A 17,790-nucleotide genomic window follows, 5' to 3' on the forward strand; every position below is an offset into this window, starting at 1 on the left:
ACGTTCCGTAAACATTCCAGAGAACGGTGTCAGCACGGCCTCTAGCTGCTTCCGTTGGTGGTTCGTTCCCGTGAAGTCGCTGAGGGACTGCATGACTGCTGACGGCAGGGTGGTGTGCATGGCTGCCACGCCTTCCGCGTGTCTTGGTACAGGCACGAAGTCTATCTTTTCCGCAAAGGGTGTTGTCTCGGACTGTCCGTGAAGGCGGTAGCCTCTTGCAGGAAAGTCGAGTGTGAGCCCCTCGTCTGCAAGAAAATCTCGACCGAGAAGCATTGACACTGATAGGCCAGGCAAACAAACAAATCGCTGGCGCTTCGTTTTTCCATTAAAGCTTATCCGTAAGCGAACACAACCCTCAGCGTTTGATACGTGGCTTGATACCATTCGCAACTGAACATTTGTGTTACGAAACTTCATCTTTTTAGCTTTACACTTCTCAAGCAACACGTCACCGATTAGCGAGATTCCTGAACCGGTATCAAGAAGAGCAGGTACGGTAATGCCCAGCGCTTTAACTTTCATCGTCGGCTCTGGAGACTGCGCCTGCGTTACGCGGCAAACAGAGGGAACGATGACTGACTCACCAGCTTGATGTTCGTCCATTACACGCTCCGGACGGCTTTGCACGCTCCTGGCATTTACGGCCGTGGGCTGCGACACACCGCCAGTGGTTAGTGTCGCCGGCCGAAGCAGTTTCTCGAACCTGCATTCGCGCTACGGCGCGCAAAGCATTGCCGCCTCACATGACCAGTTTGACCGCACTGGTAGCATACGACATGCGTATGTCTGCGTTGGCCAGTTAACCTATCACTGAAATCACGCCTTTCGGCGGAGTGGCTCCCGGAGTACCCATAACAGGAGCGCCTGTCGCAGTCGGCTCGCGCAGGACTTGTGAACCCGGCGTATCGGGACTGGGGGTCCGACCGACTATGCTCTTGTATGGCTCGAGTAAGGAGCGAGCGCTCTGCACTATGACGCTGCTCCACGGACACTTGCTCCCAGGGACAGCTTACCCCTGATACGGTTTTCAAAGGGGCCCCGCGCCGCCCTTGCTCATGTGCGAAGGGGTCCAGGGCGCGGGAGGAGATAGCCGTGAATGCGTTTGGGCTCGTCAGGTCGCATGAGGGACTGGCTACGGGGGCGCGCCAAGCCAGTGACGGCTCAAGAGCAGATTGCGGCGCTGGCGGTGGCACGTAAGTGCTCTCAGCTAACAGGGCGTCTTGTACACCGCGGGCCTCCCGTGCGAGGTGCTCAAGGGTTTCGAATGTGCGCCCATAAAGAAATGGCCTGAATCTGGGATGACTCTGCCGAATGACCCGAGCTACTTGGTCCCTTTCCGAGGCAGTCGGTGCTGCTCGGCGATGCAGTTCCTGCATCGTCCGGACGTACTCGAGCAAACTTTCGTCCGGATGCTGGGTTCTTAGTTCGAGCTCACGCTGGACTCGCAGCTCGTACCCAGGGGGCAGAAATTCCTCTCGGAAGCGCTGTTCAAATTCTGCCCAAGTGGTGAAAGGCGTTTGTAGCCTCCACCACCGTCCTGCGGCATCCCGTAAAGCCAACGGCAGGATTCGAGCCATCACGTGCGCTTCCGAGGCACCGGTCGCTCTGACATACCTGTCCATTTCCTCTAGGAAGTCAGCCACCGATTTCGGGTCGTCGTAACCCGTGTACGTGGGTAGCGTGGCCGGAGGTAGGAGCTGTGGTTCGCCGGCCCGAGTGCCGATGCGGTCCATGACCGTGTTGCACAACTCAGCGACACGCTGAAATGTGTTCATCTGCTGTGCCAGCAGCTGGTCAGCCTGCTCGTGCGAAGAATCCTGCTTGCCGCCGGTCGGCATGATCGTCCCGGACCGGAGGTGCTTTCCGTCTGCCTGCGCCCTGAAGAGAAAAAAAAAACGCGCCACAAAACAACACGCACCAGAGTGCGCTACCCGGAGACTCAACGAACAAGACGAGGGACTGGACCTACGTCCACCGTGCTATTCCTACGGGCGGGAGCAAAAACCACGTTGGGCGCCAACTGTGGGTACTGGGCTTGCTGCGTCCCGTCCGCAGTCAAAGCAAGGAAGACGGAGGCTTCAACTCGCAACAAACAACAACAACAATTTATTTAACTCTGCGCTGCATACGGCGGGGTCGGTCCAGGCACACGAGACGACGAGGCGACGACCATGATCGGCGGCAGCAGCAATCGGTCAACGCGGGTGGCAGCATCCGTCCTTCCTGGCGTCCCAGGCACGTCTCTCTCGGGCGACGCGCAGGCTGCCCCTTTTAAGCCGCGCAGATGGGCCACGCGCACCGCCTCTGCGCAGCACGTGTTGCTATCTCGCGATAGCCGGTGGGCGTGGTTCCCACAATGAGCACGTGGAATAACCCTGCACGAAGGAAACCTAAAAAAAAGGAAACTTTCCGGCCCAACAGCAGCAATCGTTTTGCAAGCTTCATTTTGTTGCACCAACTTGTTTGTGTCTGCACCCTTCATGTCCGTTAATTTATTTGTGAAATTCATTTGCACTTAGCATGAGTTCTTTTCCAGTGTTGGCATCAGAGAGCTTCCCTCTCTTGATCGAGAATATGTCACGCCCATTACTGAACACACGTTCACTCGGTGCGCTGGCCGGAATCAGCGTAATCTCTTGCACAAAGATCTTCTTGATGTTGGGGAACTTGGCCAGATGACTGAGGTTCGTTCCGGGATCCTTAACCCAATGTTGCTCCTCGGCGGACGAAGAAGAGGCTTGATGGAACTGTAAAAAAGTCCTCTTCGTCGCTTTCGTCACTGCTTACTGCATTTTCATTGAGCAATTCCAACGCATCGCAATCTTCTTCAAGAAGATGTGTTGTCGCAGCTTTCCGTTATTCCAATATTCAGTAGAGCATGAATTTCTGGTGAACCGCCGCTACAAGAACCAGATCGGCTTCTTCCAGAAGCTTACAAAACCTGTGTTGAAAAAGGTTACATGAACAATGTACGGCACTGCTCCAAATGATTGCAGTAGGATCATACAGTAGTGTCAAGCCCGCCGGGCTTCCTGACCAGCAAGCCCGCATCGCACATCTTGTCATACATTTGCCAGTTTCTTTTTGCCTTCTTTTCGGTCAAAGAAAAACTTGGAAGAAATTACCTCAAAGACTGATCCCTGACCTCAGTCTAATAATCCTGTTCGCGACCTCCGCTCCTTATTAGGAGAGCGGCACAAATGCATACCGCTTTTTCACTGCGCTTTGAGCGGTTGTATTGTCTCGTACGCATTTCTAGGACCTTTTCAATTCTTGTGGCCTCTGAAACGAACTCCGTGACCGTCTTTGGTGGGTTGCGTACAAGTCTGGTAAAGAGCTCTTGATTCACTCCCCGCATCAAGAAATGGAGTTTCTTTTCCTTAGACATGGCGGGGTCGGCGTGAGGGAAGAGACCGGTCACTTAAGTTCTCATTTGGGAGCTATACAGGGCTTCCCAACAAGGTTTCCACCCTTTCGTTACGCACGATACTTGTCAAGGTTCCCAGGAACGTGGCGCGAAATAAATCCCAGGTCATCAGGGTGGCCTCTTATTTCTCGAACGAGGTCCTGGCTCTAACTTCAAGCGCGAAATATACGTCCCTAAGTTTCTCATCACAGTCCCTGTTGTTGAATTGAACTCGGCCGTATTTTCTCAACCAGCTTTCCGGGTCTTGAAACAGTGACCCGCGGAAAGTCGGTGGCTCCCTGGGCTGATTCATGACGATTCTTTGAGGTGGCACACCAGTCGTCATGTTGCTTGTCGTCGTCGTCGTTGCGGTCTTGGTCTTGTCGGGTAGGGATTCGTATTCTGCTGGAAGACCTTGCTGCCTGCGGCTGGCTCGCTGGTTTGCGTCGATGTTCCCTTGACGGTGTGTGTTTGGCTCACGGTTGGAGGGGGGCGTTCAATACATGGACCGGAAGCACCTCCCCCAGATGTCACGAGGTCATGACGTCGACTAAGGCAACAGTCGGCGTGTCCAAGATGAAACTATTTGGCCGAACTTGTGGCCGGGAAACGGAAAGTTAAACTACAGCAATACACACCGCACACTGATAGCGGCTAGCAGAGCGTCGGCCGTCGATAATGTGCTCTGCAGTAAGGCGCGTCGGCAATTATACATGCAGCATCGAACATTCGTGCCTTATCGCTGATGGCCGCGTTAGTTCGAGAATAATCTCAACTGTTCGCGTTTGCGCGCTCAAGCATGTAAGAAGATTCTAAGGTAAACTGGAAGGTTCTGATACATTAGGGCGTGGCTTGCGCAAGGCGGCGGCTGCGCTTCAACGAAATAAAAATGACAAAAAGAAACGCGCGCGGCAATATCCCCTTGTACGGCTGAAATTTACGCGTCGAAATATTTCTCTCGTTTCTCGCTTGCAGTCCATGAATTATCGGAAAATTGCTTTGCATATGTGCTGCTTTGGCCATGGAAATGCTACTATACATAAAGGGCGTCCCAGGTATCAGGCAGCATGATTAAAAAAAAAAGACGAACGTCGTTACACGATGCAGTCCTAGTGCATGTTGTTCCAGTACACTGTAGACGCCACTACTCTTTTTTTCTTTATTGACGTTTAGGTAATGAGTCCTAATTATGTTTCTAGCTAGACAAATACTTACACAATCATTAAAATGTGACCGAGGCATATGTAGGCACGTTCAAATTACATCTAATTGCGCTATTTCCAACAACGTACTGATAGCGTGTTCGTTTTTTCTGGCTTTAAAAGCCTACGAAATCTGATAACTGACACGTCTAATCAGATAGATTACACGTGTGAGATGTTAGATAGATAGATAGATAGATAGATAGATAGATAGATAGATAGATAGATAGATAGATAGATAGATAGATAGATAGATAGATAGATAGATAGATAGATAGATAGATAGATAGATAGATAGATAGATAGATAGATAGATAGATAGATAGATAGATAGATAGATAGATAGATAGATAGATAGATAGATAGATAGATAGATAGGGAAGAACCAGAGAAAAAGATAGAAGGCAAGAGTTCGACTACAAAGAAAGACAGAGAGATGGAGAAACAAATGCGAAAAATCAAATAGAAAAAAGATACAAATAAAGGAAAGAAAAAAGGTAAAAGACGAAGACAGAGAAAGAAATAGAGAGATAAGAAAAGAGTTTGAAAGCAAGAGATAAAGAGAGAAAAACATAGCATCCGAGACCAACTACAGAGAGATATGTAAAGAGAAAGAAATAAGAAAAGGAAGAGACAGCTAAAAATTGGGGGTTGAACGCCATAGCGAAGTCCGGCCCCTAGTGCGCACTTCAACCACTAAGTGCATACTTATTATTGTGTGTTGTTACACACACACACGCACACAGACATACACGCGCGCGCGCGATGTATCTATAGTAATGGTACAGGTTTTCGATCGAAAGCACTTCCCTGTGCAAGAGTCGAGTCATATTTCTCACAATGCCTCACAGATGACAGCACATTATCTAACTTTGCTGTTAGCTTAATCAACGCCTCCTCTAGAAAGCAGGCGTTGGCTTGATATGTTTTCCGCTAGATGGACATAGTTGTCCATTTTTGTAGCTGTTTGAAAGTTCGTGTGTGTTTTTTAGCGGCGATGGCTGCACTATCCCGGCATTTTTCGAAGCATGGCGTCGCGCAAAAAACGTAGTTTGATGGCCTCGCCAATGCGCCTACAAATCGCTGAATGGGCTCATTTTCGTCGTGACACCTGTCGAACAAAATGCGTTAAGGAGACTCCTTTCACTACATGACATTTATGTAGTGCTTTTTTTTATTCCGAAGCCGTTGCAAGTAACATCGTGGCTTTGTGGTAGGACACCTGCTTGCCACGCAAACTGTCCGGTTGCTATCCTCAATGGGACAGAAGATTTTTATTGTTTATTTTATTTGCATCTTTCTCAATTTTTCGGTCATGGGCGATTTTTCGCTCGCAACCAACGACGCCGTCACCGACACCATCGCCGACACCGGAATTTCTGCGACACCAGCTGTCTAACGCTGTCGCGTTAAAACATCGCCAGGCCCTCGCGAAACACAAAGCACAGTCCCAGCGAAAGTTGAGAGAGTGGCCTTTCTAGAGTCAGTTCTTGACTCTCCTGGGGCAACTAATGCTAGTGCAGTGCTCACGGATTCAAACGCGACGTCAATTTTTTTTAGTATAGCAACTGTTATTCGCAATAGCTCGAGATAACCGCGTGATGTCGCAACAAATATGGCCTCTAAAGATAATGTTGGCTCTGATCTGCGCGTTCTAATCAAAATTACCCTGATATAAACGGAACTGAAGACGGTGGAAACGGAAGTATGTGCTTTACTTAGCCCTAAATTGTCCTGCTTCAATCCGTGAGTACTGTACACATGCAAGGTACCCACTACACCATAAAGTATGAAAGCACCCACTATGCTGTTTTTTGTCATTTCGGAGACCCATGGTACCCGCTATGCATCTCTAATGCATTATGCGCACTTTGTGCTGTGGCTGATGACGATGAAGAATTATGGCTGAGCATTTTGTAAAGTGTTGGAAGCATTCAATGACTGGCTGGTTGCGCAATTGGCACTATGTGACGCCTGGTTGTTATTTCACCCGTCTTCCAAGTTATAATAACATGATATTGTGAAAGAGCTAGTTTCGCAGAAATTCAAGTGTCGGCGTCGGTGACGGCGTCGTTGGTTGTTAGTGAAGAGTTTTGTCCGTGACCGTAAAATCGAGAAAGATGCAAATAAAATAAATAAAAAATGACGGGTTCAAGCAGAGTCACGCTCTTTTTTTTTAAATGGTATTTATTTTAATGCGTATTTGAAATTATCACAAACGCTATGACGTAGTGATGCATTCACTTAGCGACAATATTCGCACAAGCACTGCACAAGCATTCAAATGCTTACGTGCATATATACTGTGCAAGTCCAGAGAAAAAGAAAAAGATCTTCAAAGCTCTTCACACAGGGAGGCTGGTAAGGATGAACACCTCATCAAGATGGTGTGCCAGTCTGGTCTGATGTCACGTTCTTCGTAAATGTCCTTTAGATGGAGAGCCATACCTATGAAATCATACTTGAAATAGTGGTTAGCTCTGCATTACGGTCTTGCATGCGCGTTTTCCACAGGCTGTGCAGTCCCATAAGGAAAAACATGTCAAAGGGCACTTCATCAAGAGACGTTGGGAGAAGGTAACGTATAGCATGTGAGTTAATGTTAAAATATTTTTGAACAGTCCGTTGAAGGATGTCCCAAAACAGAATGGCATCTTTGCAGCTAATAAAACAGTGTTCGACTGTCTCTGGTACATCGCAGAGACGAGAGTTAACTGAAGAAACAAAAATACATTTCCTCTGCAACCATGATTTCACCGGCAGTATGGAGTTTGTAAAAGACTCTACAAGGATTTCTTATCCATGCTTTTTCAACCTACGCTTTACCGCTCATTATATTCTGACCTTCCAGGGCATGATGTACTAAAACGAGTTCGGAAAATGTATCTTTCTCCTGATACAGACACGCTATTTATTTACGCTGCTTCGGAAAAAACGTTATATGGGTGTCGCCCCGTGGAAGGAGTCGCCTTAACGCTCGTATTATTGTGTGGCAGAACTGTAGAATTGCGCCAGACGTCAGAACATGTGAATAGCGCAACGAGTGGGTATATTAAAGGCCCACCCATTACAAAACGCTCAGCCATATGTCAGCAGCAAAAGTATCATCGTCAGCAGCAAAAGTATTAACAAAGTGAACAGCTGCGTAGGATATCGTGTTGCCTTACGGACGCGTAGTGGGCCCTTCGCTGATTCGCAAAAATAATAATTGTGGTGCAGTGGGCACTTTACCGTACTTGCCGTAGGCATTCCAGGATGCTATGAGACGGCCAATGTTACGCGCCCAGTCGTTCGTTTCCTCACGACATGGTTGAGGCCATGCACCAAGAGCCGGAACTAGGTTGGAAGTTGAGAAGGCAGTCGGCACGGGGTATGATTACGCCATTGCGTTGTACACTTGAAGGCGAAGCTCAAGCGCCCTCCAAGTTTTACATATGCTAACGCAATTTCTTGCCCGCCAAACGCCTGCGTAGGGTATTTTTGCGAAAGTGTTTCATGCGCCAGTGTGGCTCTGTGGTAAAATACTGTGCTGCCACGCAGAGGGACCGGGTCAAATCCCATCTGGTTCTAAGCCTTTTCTTCTCATTTCTCTTGTTAAATGCGAAGCATTTCTTAGCGAACCTCTGGCACTTTGAGCGTTTCTATCTATCTATCTATCTATCTATCTATCTATCTATCTATCTGTCTATCTATCTATCTATCTATCTATCTCTCTATCTATCTAGCCACCTACGTCTGGGTGCTCTCATGATCGCCTCCTTAACTTGGTGTAGACCAAAATTTGCATGGGAGGGTAAGATGATTCGACGAATATGATTGCCGGGTCATGACATGAATAACGTTAAAATCTTGCGGCGTACATCGTCAAACCATTTCCACTAGACACGTGTGGCACATACCCGGTTACCATGGGCCGCGGTGTACGGGTATGCGCCACAGGTGACTGACAGTTTATATCTACCCAGGAGCGGCGAGAACAAACATTGGTAACTTAACTGCTAGAGCGTTAAGGAAAACCAACATCGGCAGCGTTGACTCAACGAATGGAAAGAATGAAAATTAGGATCCCAGCAGGAATCGAACCGCAGCATTCTGCGTGGCAATCAGGTATTCTACCACTGAGCTACGCCAGGTCTATAAATTGGTTTGGAAAAACAGCTTACGCAGGCGTAATATCGGTGCAACGTCAATTGTGGTTGTGGTGCTGGCTAACTAATTTTACAAGAAAGCATTAAACACTACGTGGTACTCCTACGATGTGTACTCCTACGATACAGGCGTCATATCAGATTAATGTCTGTAGTTCCAGTGTTGGCTCCGCTTTTATAGCAGTCTCATATGCATTACATTTGTATTACTATGATTCAGCAAGATATATCAAAGCATTGTTCGACCCCGGAGGAATACATTAACGACAGTTACATATGATATCCACATCACCGCACCGTAAAGTGCACTTCGTCCACTAGAACGACGCAGTGTCATCTTCATTTCTTACGAGGCTGGGCAATGGCCTCATGCTGACCGAGGATGATGCCAGATTGATTGACAGCCGCTTTGTAGACTAGGCTACGTAGGCCACATACGCCCAGGTAGTCTACGAATATGACAAGCGCCATCCAGTGATGTTGGTCTACGTTGCACTATCCAGGTCTACCATCCTCGGCGGCCTATACTTCACCAACGCGAAGGGTGGCTTCAGGTTCCGACATGTCACCGGCTCTTTCGGCAGACACTTTGTCGACGAAATGACCGAGGCATCCACGAATTCCAACAGCTCTACTATACCACATACTTCACTACACATGGACCCCTCGTCACCACGATCATGACCGGATCCTATACAAGTCATGACCAGCTGCTGATGCTCACTGATCACGGTAATGATGCCCTTGTTCAAGAACTGTCAAGAAGTTTCACACACATGCACAAGGGTTCGTGAAACGCGCGTGCGTTCTCGGGGCACGTATAAGCATTACATAAGAGCTTACCGCTCATGGTGTTGGTAATACCCACGTTGCCATTGGCAGCGTTACCGAACCGTAAACAACTGGTTATATAACACATATACGGCTCTCAACATATATAAGTGTGCGTATAAAATTTATACAAATCTTTAGCCTCATCTTGTAACGTGTCGCTCAGTAAAAAAACTTGCGCCACAGTCACCTACTTGCCGCATGCTTCGCATAACCTCGACTCCCACGGTACGTGGGATCTGCCGATTTTTTTTTTCATTTCACGCGATAGCGGTTACAAACTATCGTGCCACAATCGGCTGTTGTGATTGCATAACAGATTTAGCTGTAAACTACAGAAGGCGAGATACCGTCTACATAGAGCGATAGAGAAACGAACACAAAATGGAAAAAATAAAAAAATGACAAGAACGAGAATTACTAGAGAAAAAGACAGGAATACAGAGAAATAATTATACCGAGAGAGAAAGAGATATAAAGGAACATACACAAAAAAGCACATAGACAAAAACAAGGCTGATCCCTCAGTCATAGGAACCAGTATAACACGAAAGTGAAGCGTGTCTTCACAGACGAAGTTGAGCGTTTGTTTCGCATTGTTTCGCCACAAAGGCGAAGGAATGAATGCTATAGCAACAAATTGTAATGTCGCGCGAGGAACGGCAAGCAGCTCGAAACTTGCAAAGCGCTGCTCAAGCAAGAAGCACGCACAGAAATAACATACACAAGATCAGCGCGAACTAACAACTGTTACAACTTAGCAGTTAAAGCGCGCTGCTCAAACGCAAAGTAGGACGCACGCAACGAAGGCACCAGTATACACAGGATAAGCGCGAACTTTCACAGTTATAACTTATTTGTGCTTTAGCAGCGCGCTCCTTTCGCAAAAGCGACCGCCGCAGCGAGCGAAGTGACCTTCGTGCTCTCTGTAACTTCAACGCAAACTTGCGCTGACAGCACGAGTGGTGCTGTCATCGCACGCAACGCGCGGGGCGACGATCTTTAAAGCGCGCCCTTCGCACTCGTTGCGACACCTCGTTAGGAATAACGAGAACACGCTGAATTCCACCGATCTCTGAGTACCGCCACCGGCAAATGGTGTATATAAATAGCTCGCCGTTAGTATGATGAAGAACGTTCCGCGTGTGGCCTCGCTGTTTCGCGCTGCGGAGCGAGGGGTCGTAAGTTCGACTCCCGGTGACGGAACTCTTTCATCTAGTTTTTTCCTATGTCATCTGTAAGTCTATAGGTTTCACCACGTCATACCCGTGACACAAATACGTCAGTAGAGCCATGGTGGACCCCGGCATAAAACAGTTTCGTGTTAAACAAGAGTGAAAGTGACACGCAGTGCTACGCAACCCGGACTTGGAGTCACAACTATGGGCAATTCAACGGGCCCGCGACGCTGTAGAGAGTCTAGGCCTATCTGTCCCGACGTGGGAACGGCGTGCGAAGTGCTCGTTCACGCCCCGACGGACCTGAAAAAGCTTTAGATGTGAAGCATCTTATAGCGGAGTTCAATCCGGTGGTGGTGGTGGTGGTGGTGGTGGTGGTGTGCGGCGTGACCACCCTTACTGCGCATGCGCGAACCTTATCCACTCCCCTCTCCACTCCCTCTCTCCCTTTTCCCTCTCCACATCACCTCTCTCCTTCCCTTTCCCCCTCTCATCTACCTTTCCCATCCCCCTCTCCACTTCCGTCTCCATTCCTCCTCTCCCCTACCACCTCTCCTCCCCTTTCCTCTCCCCTTCCCTTCTCCACTTCCCTCTCCCCTTTCCCCCTCACCACTCCACCTCTGAAACGCGGCCTCTACATGCCGAAACACTGCTTCGCATCGCCTCATGGTCCCCTTTAGCGGGAGATGGTGTGATTTTCCATTCCCTCATAGAAGGGCTAGGCCCGGCCACCTAAAATTACTGGTTGCTGTCAATAAAGTTAATTACCCCGTCTCCTCCATTCCAAAGCATAGCCTTGTATAATACAGTATAGCATGTATAGTTTACCGTGCGGCGCAGAAAAAACTATCATCTGCATGAACTTGTATGCGCTCACTTTGTTATCATCTTCACCTTCGTCCTCATGTTCCTATTCTGCTTCTAGTTCACCTGCTTTGCTGTAAACAAGCCTTGCTGTACTTTGTGCAAGCAACCCTATTTTTTCTTCTTAGCCAATTGTATTGATCATTCCCTCATCACCACGAAAATCCATGGACCAAACCTAGTTTTGCAGTGCCCCGGAAACTGAAAAAGCTCTCAAATTGGCAGCAGCACCTGGTGCGGAACCTGTCGGTGGCAGGAATGCTCAAAAGCATTTCCAAGCGCGGCTGTAGCAACACCTCACAGGATCAGCTTTTTGTCACCCGACCTGAGCGAAACAAGGCCCGTTTCCGTCCAGTTCGGGCAAGAGCAAGACTTCAGAATTTCTCAAAACGCCCAGTCCTGTGTTAAAACTTAGCATTCACACTGACAAAGCATGTATGAAGAGAAGAGGTAACTCTGTCCTAGAGTTAACCGCACCTAGAGCTAACCTAGAGCTAACCTAGAGCTAGCCTAGAGCTAACCGCACTAGCAGGACTATGCTTGCTGGACATATGCTTCTTGTTCTAAGATTGTCGTAGAACAACACACACTCTACTGATTTTCGGCACTTCGAGCCTCATCGCATGAGAGTCAAAATATGTTTGTGGGGTTATAAAATGTTATTGTGTGCATCGCTCATGCATATCAAACGTTTTATCTCACACTTCAATATATTACAAATATCTATCTTTCATTGTGAGGGCAGCACTCAAGGATCTGATGTCTCAGCATGACGTTTAAAATGGTGCAGGGTAAATATCATAGTACTCTTTCGAAAACATTGTTTCACAGATCAGCAGCTATTCACGGTTTTTAGGCATATAACGTGGCGAGATGACCAGGAATGGCTAACGCACATCAAAGCTGTTTTTGGTTAACTGAATAACGCTTCTTGTGCTGTTTGATCGACCTCGTTGTAAAATGCCGCAAAGGATACTTTATTTATTTTATGCTTTTCATTATACCAGATTACCGGTCATAAGTCTTCACACGATTATTTACTTGATATCGCGCGTTCCCGCAGTTTTCCACTAAGTCACCATCACACTACTGCCTCCTAGATGCTTGGCGAGTGGAATGTAATTGGCGCAATTCTGTAACAAAATTTTTAAAGCAAAGCTAGCGTGCCAGACATTGAACAACAATGAGTGATTTCATCGACTTGAAGTCGCTACTTCCGGTCACGAGCATCTATCGCTTCAACTAGGACACACAGGTGGACTAGTTGATTAAACCTAATAAGGAACTTCACTTCTTTGTGTGGCAGCATCAGGAAGCATGCTAATCATAGAGGCCATCTAGAACGAACTCCAATCCATGAGCGTTTGTCCTTCTATCGCGATGTGTATTGCACTGTGAAAAAAACACTGTTTTGTACTTTCGTGTCCAATAGCCTGACAAATTGAGGTTGGCAGAAGTGTGTTCTGCTACTGCGGCGTCTATCGTAGTCAATTTACGTTTGAGCTATTTTACGATGCTGCGCAGATATTATGTACGTGACTACTCGTAATTGCACACTTGGCTGCATATTGTATTTGGGTCACATTCACCAGATCTAATGTCGATGCGCCCAGAGCGACCGCATTTGGATGAGGGCGCAACGAAAGTGCACTTGTGCCCACAATCTAAGTGCACACAAGTGCAGTTAAGTGTTACAGCACGTTAAACAACACCATGTGTTCATGATTAGTACGTATCCCCACCTCGGTCCCTCCTACAGCGTGACAGATAATCGTCTCATATATCTGGCACTAACACCTAAGACCACACAAAGGGTAAAAAAGCCTCTGCGCCATGGCATTGCATCACGCCAACTTGCTTCATGGCATTGAAGTTGTGTCCGTAGCCACGAGTAAAGTTAGCAATGTCTGCGGAGCGGTGCGGAAGCGTGCGGAAAAAGGCCCAGTGGTGAAGGATTCATGTTCCATTGAGCACACGAATATTTTTGTGTCGTGTGCCATTGGCATTGTGTACAGCGTACCACTCACGTGTGGAAGTGTTTACATTGGGCAATCGGGGAATGCGTAAACTCGCCACTGAGGGAGCATCGAAATTCCCTGAGAGGTAATGTTTGATCGACGCACTCGGCAATGCACTGCCGAGATTGCGGGTGCGCCCCGGAATTTTCTTGAACGAGTATTCTTTTGCCCCACCACGGAAAGTTGACACGCGAAAACATTGGGGCCCACAAAATACAGAAGGCAGGGCACAACTGTGTCTGTCAGCTTTCGATAGCCTTGCAAGAAAGGCAAATTCCCTTTTTAGATTATTGTAATTGTTAGCAGTGTTAAGAGTAGTTGCCTTGTATCTCTCCAGGAGTGTCGTCATGAGTTTCTTGCTTTGTAAGAGCATGTGCAGTAAGATTGTATTATGATGTTTCTTCAATACATTTTTCAGCCGAAAGTCAGCGCTCGTGTTCTGTCTACTCTTCCTTGGTCCCTGTTATTTCGCGCTGTTTTGCTTCTACCAGGTCTGAGTAGAGAAAAAAAGCCTGAAATCCCCGCTGCGTATAGCTTCCCATGAAGCACACTATGATATTGAAAAACAACGCCAATGTTAGGACCAAGGCAAACAAGACGCTTCCGGCATCCGGCGACCACGTGCAGCTGCTTATTAAGATGTTGAGTCGCTGTTTACATCGACACCATATTCCCTCGCCTATGAACCAAGAATGCATAAAACCCGCATTACTAACAACAAAACCCCGAAAAATAAAAAGAGAAAAAAAAATCCCCCAATTGCTGTACGCCGCAATCCTTCTATTATCGTCGAGCAATGCCGTGAAGTAACATGCACATTGAAACTCGCACCGAAAATACGGCAAATTATTTAAAAGGTTTATGTTGAATTATACAACTTATAAAATTCTTTCTCTTTGTTAGAGAATTTCATATATGCGGGATTAAATTTACTTGAATATTTGTCGCCTAGTCATGGTATTTACCATATAACAAGGTCAGGTGACTGGCGTTTATTGACATCCTAGTAAACAGTATGGCGAACATTGTACTGTCGAACATTAGAAACAATATGGTGAGATTTTAAATCGTGTAATAATGTTCTTATCGGGATAACAATTTATTGTTCGGTAGTATAAAGTTTGCCATGGAAGTGTAGTGAATTACTTCGGTTGTCGATGTCGCTACTGACGGAAAGCACAATTCTATTCAAGTACTCAAGGATTCTCTGCAATATTTGAACAGGTACTAAAGGCCGCACTAAATACAACCCAAGAAATTTGCACAGCGGCCGTCGTCTCGTCTTTCCTCGACTGCTCGTTTTCGTCCACTCCCACGCTCCGCCGCAAGTACCATATAATATGGCAGGTGCCTGGCATTCATTCGCGTTCAGCAAAACACATTTTGGCGAATCCAAGCCTTTGTCCTGTTGCATTTGGTGCATAATAGAGTTGACTCTATTATGCACCAAAAAGTGAATAATTTTGCTCTGAACACAGAAATTAAGCGGAAGATGGAGGTTCGAAGCAGGGCTGGGCAGTATCGCGATACAAGAGTATCGCGATAGTATTTCAGAGATACTTTCGAGTATCTGTATTTCTGTATCGAGATACATTTGAAAAATGTATTTGTATCTCAGTAGTGAAATACATTTACGATGTATCGTTTGTATCGCGATACTATGCAGGACACGGGCATCTCGTTACATTTTTTTATGTCGGAAAGGAGTTGAGGCGTGTTTCCAAGGGGGGAATGAGGGTCTTTTTCTTTGTTTGTTTCTGTGCCAAGACAAGCAAAGGCGCGCCGCCGGTCGCCGACAGAAAGGGCGGCGATGGTTTCCCCTCATGCACAGAATGGCCCTTGTGGTAAAGCACGCGACGCCACAGGCAGCAGAATCGCGGAGGCAGTGCTGTCGGCCTATGCCGACAAAGACACTGTCTCTCAAGGCCAGCGCAGCACGCCTAATTTTTTTCAGGTGGCAAGCGATTACTTCGTGACCCACCGCGCCGATACCGCCTTGGACCAGAGGCTTCGCAATGCTTCGCGTGCGTTCAGTTCTCAAAGCGGCGGCACTTCGAAAAGCAGCTACCATTGTCGCGGCGGAAGTGACTAGAAGATGGCTCTCTTTGTCGCGCTTTCAGCCACCTCTCCAGCGTGTCGGGGTGCGTTCCTAATTGATCACCTGCGTGAAACGGGCTTTTGTGGTACCAGGCTCTCCCACCGCCGGAGCCGACTTCACCTGTTGCGGCTTGCTGAAATGGCTGCTGGTAGCGTCGGTGGTGGTGACAGCTTTATCGAATAGCGACCCTTTCGATGGGGGGAAAATGGGGGGAAAAATGTTTGCGCACATAAACATTTCTTTTTTCATTTGACCTGCGTAATTGCCGCAAATATTGAGACTTCGTACGTGAAAGTGTTCAAGGTCATTCTCGCTTGCTTAGGAGTTCAATACCCAGAAATGTAGACGCAGTTGCAAATAGCGAGAAACAAAACTAATTTGGAATACGAAGTTTATAAACAGTGCTAGAATAGTACAGGAACAGTTTCTTACAAACCTCTGAATATCAGGAACACCTGCGTTTCGAAGCTTTAATCGGACAGCTTGGCTGGCTTATTAAGGAATACGTCCACACCTATGCTAAATAAGAGCTCGACAGACGCACTATATGGTACTAACGCACTATATGGTAAAATGGCTTCAGGGCGAGCTCTCAGAAAGATGCTACTACAAGACGAATGAATTTTGTCTAAGACTGCGAGTATAATTGCAATGAAAAGTAAAGAGCAACTGACACCTCACGTTACTGAAAAATGCTAACGAAAGTACGTTACCCGTTACAGTTCCGAAATAGTAACGAGTACGTTACTTAGTTTCTGAAGAAAGTACCGCGTTACCGGTAACGCCGTTACTTGTAATGCGTTACCGCCAACACTGGTCAGTGTAAACCTTCAGAGACGCGTCACGGCCTTCGAGATTGTGTGCGCGAATCTTTGAGGCTCTTATGTGCCTCCGTGTGCCTTCACGTTTGTATTACAGAAGACAGCGCCATGCTTTTTTTTCTAACGCGTCGACGCGGACTGCTGTCGTTGTACTGTGTTTACACGTGCCTGCCTCGTGCATCAGACATCCTATGAAAGGTGGACGAGGACCAAAAGAAGACGAAGACGGTCTTGGTGAAGGAATCAGTCCTCACAACGTCAACATGCGCGACTACGGCCGTAAATCTCCCAGAGAACATCCGCAAAACCTCCGCGATAACAAAATCATAACATAGGACCGTGGTTATGTAATCTTGTGGCCTTGATCTATCGCGTCAAAGTGCTTCTTTTGTTACTTTCGCTGCAGCACCGCGGTGTCATGCAAAAAAGCATACTAAAATTTTGAAGGGGCTACTCCTTTCGCGGGTCACAACCAGGGCTGGGCAGTATCGCGATACAAGAGTATCGCGATAGTATTTCAGAGATACTTTTGAGTATCTGTGTTTCTGTATCGAGATACATTTGAAAAATATGTTTGTATCTCAGTAGTGAAATACATTTACGATGTATCGCCTGTATCGCGATATTATGCAGGACACGGGTATTTCTTTACATTGTTTTTTTTTGTGTCGGAAATGAGATGAGGCATGTTTCCAATGGGGGAATGGCGTTTTTTTTTTCTTTTTTGTGCCAAGACGGGCAAAGGCGCGCCGCCGGTGGCCGACAGATAAGGCGGCGATGGTTTCCCTTCAAGCACAGAATGGTCCATGTGGTAAAGCGCGCGACGCCGCAGACGGCAGAATCGCGGGGGCAGTGTTAACGGCCTCTGCCGACGAAAGTCGCTGTCTCTCAAGGTCAGTGCAGCACGCCTAATTTTTTTCGTGTGGCAAACCATTACTTCGCGACCCCCCGCCCAGATACCGCCTTGGATCAGGCTTTGCAATGGTTCGCGTGCGTTCAGTTCTCAAAGCGGCGGCACTTCCAAAAGCAGTTCCCGTAGTCGCGGCGGAAGTGACTAGATGATGGCTATCTTTGACGCGCTTTCAACCACCTCTCCAATGTCAGGGTGGGTTCCTAATTAATTACATGCGCGAAACGGTCTTTGTAATACCAGGCTCCCCCACCACCGGAGCCGACTTCGCCTGTTGCGGCTTTCTGAAATGGGTGCTGGTAGCGTCGGTGGTG

General features: G+C 47.5%; 1 protein-coding gene across 1 annotated transcript; it reads right to left on the reverse strand.

The window, feature by feature from the left end:
- Positions 1–671: 671 nt before the first annotated feature.
- Positions 672–2,070, reverse strand: LOC125758865 (uncharacterized). Its single transcript, XM_049416556.1, has one exon. The coding sequence runs from the start codon at positions 1,836–1,838 to the stop codon at positions 672–674; it is 1,167 nt and encodes a 388-aa protein (XP_049272513.1). The 5' UTR covers positions 1,839–2,070.
- Positions 2,071–17,790: the final 15,720 nt, after the last annotated feature.

This window comes from Rhipicephalus sanguineus, chromosome 6 (assembly GCF_013339695.2).
Source record: "Rhipicephalus sanguineus isolate Rsan-2018 chromosome 6, BIME_Rsan_1.4, whole genome shotgun sequence".
Classification (NCBI taxonomy): domain Eukaryota; kingdom Metazoa; phylum Arthropoda; class Arachnida; order Ixodida; family Ixodidae; genus Rhipicephalus; species Rhipicephalus sanguineus.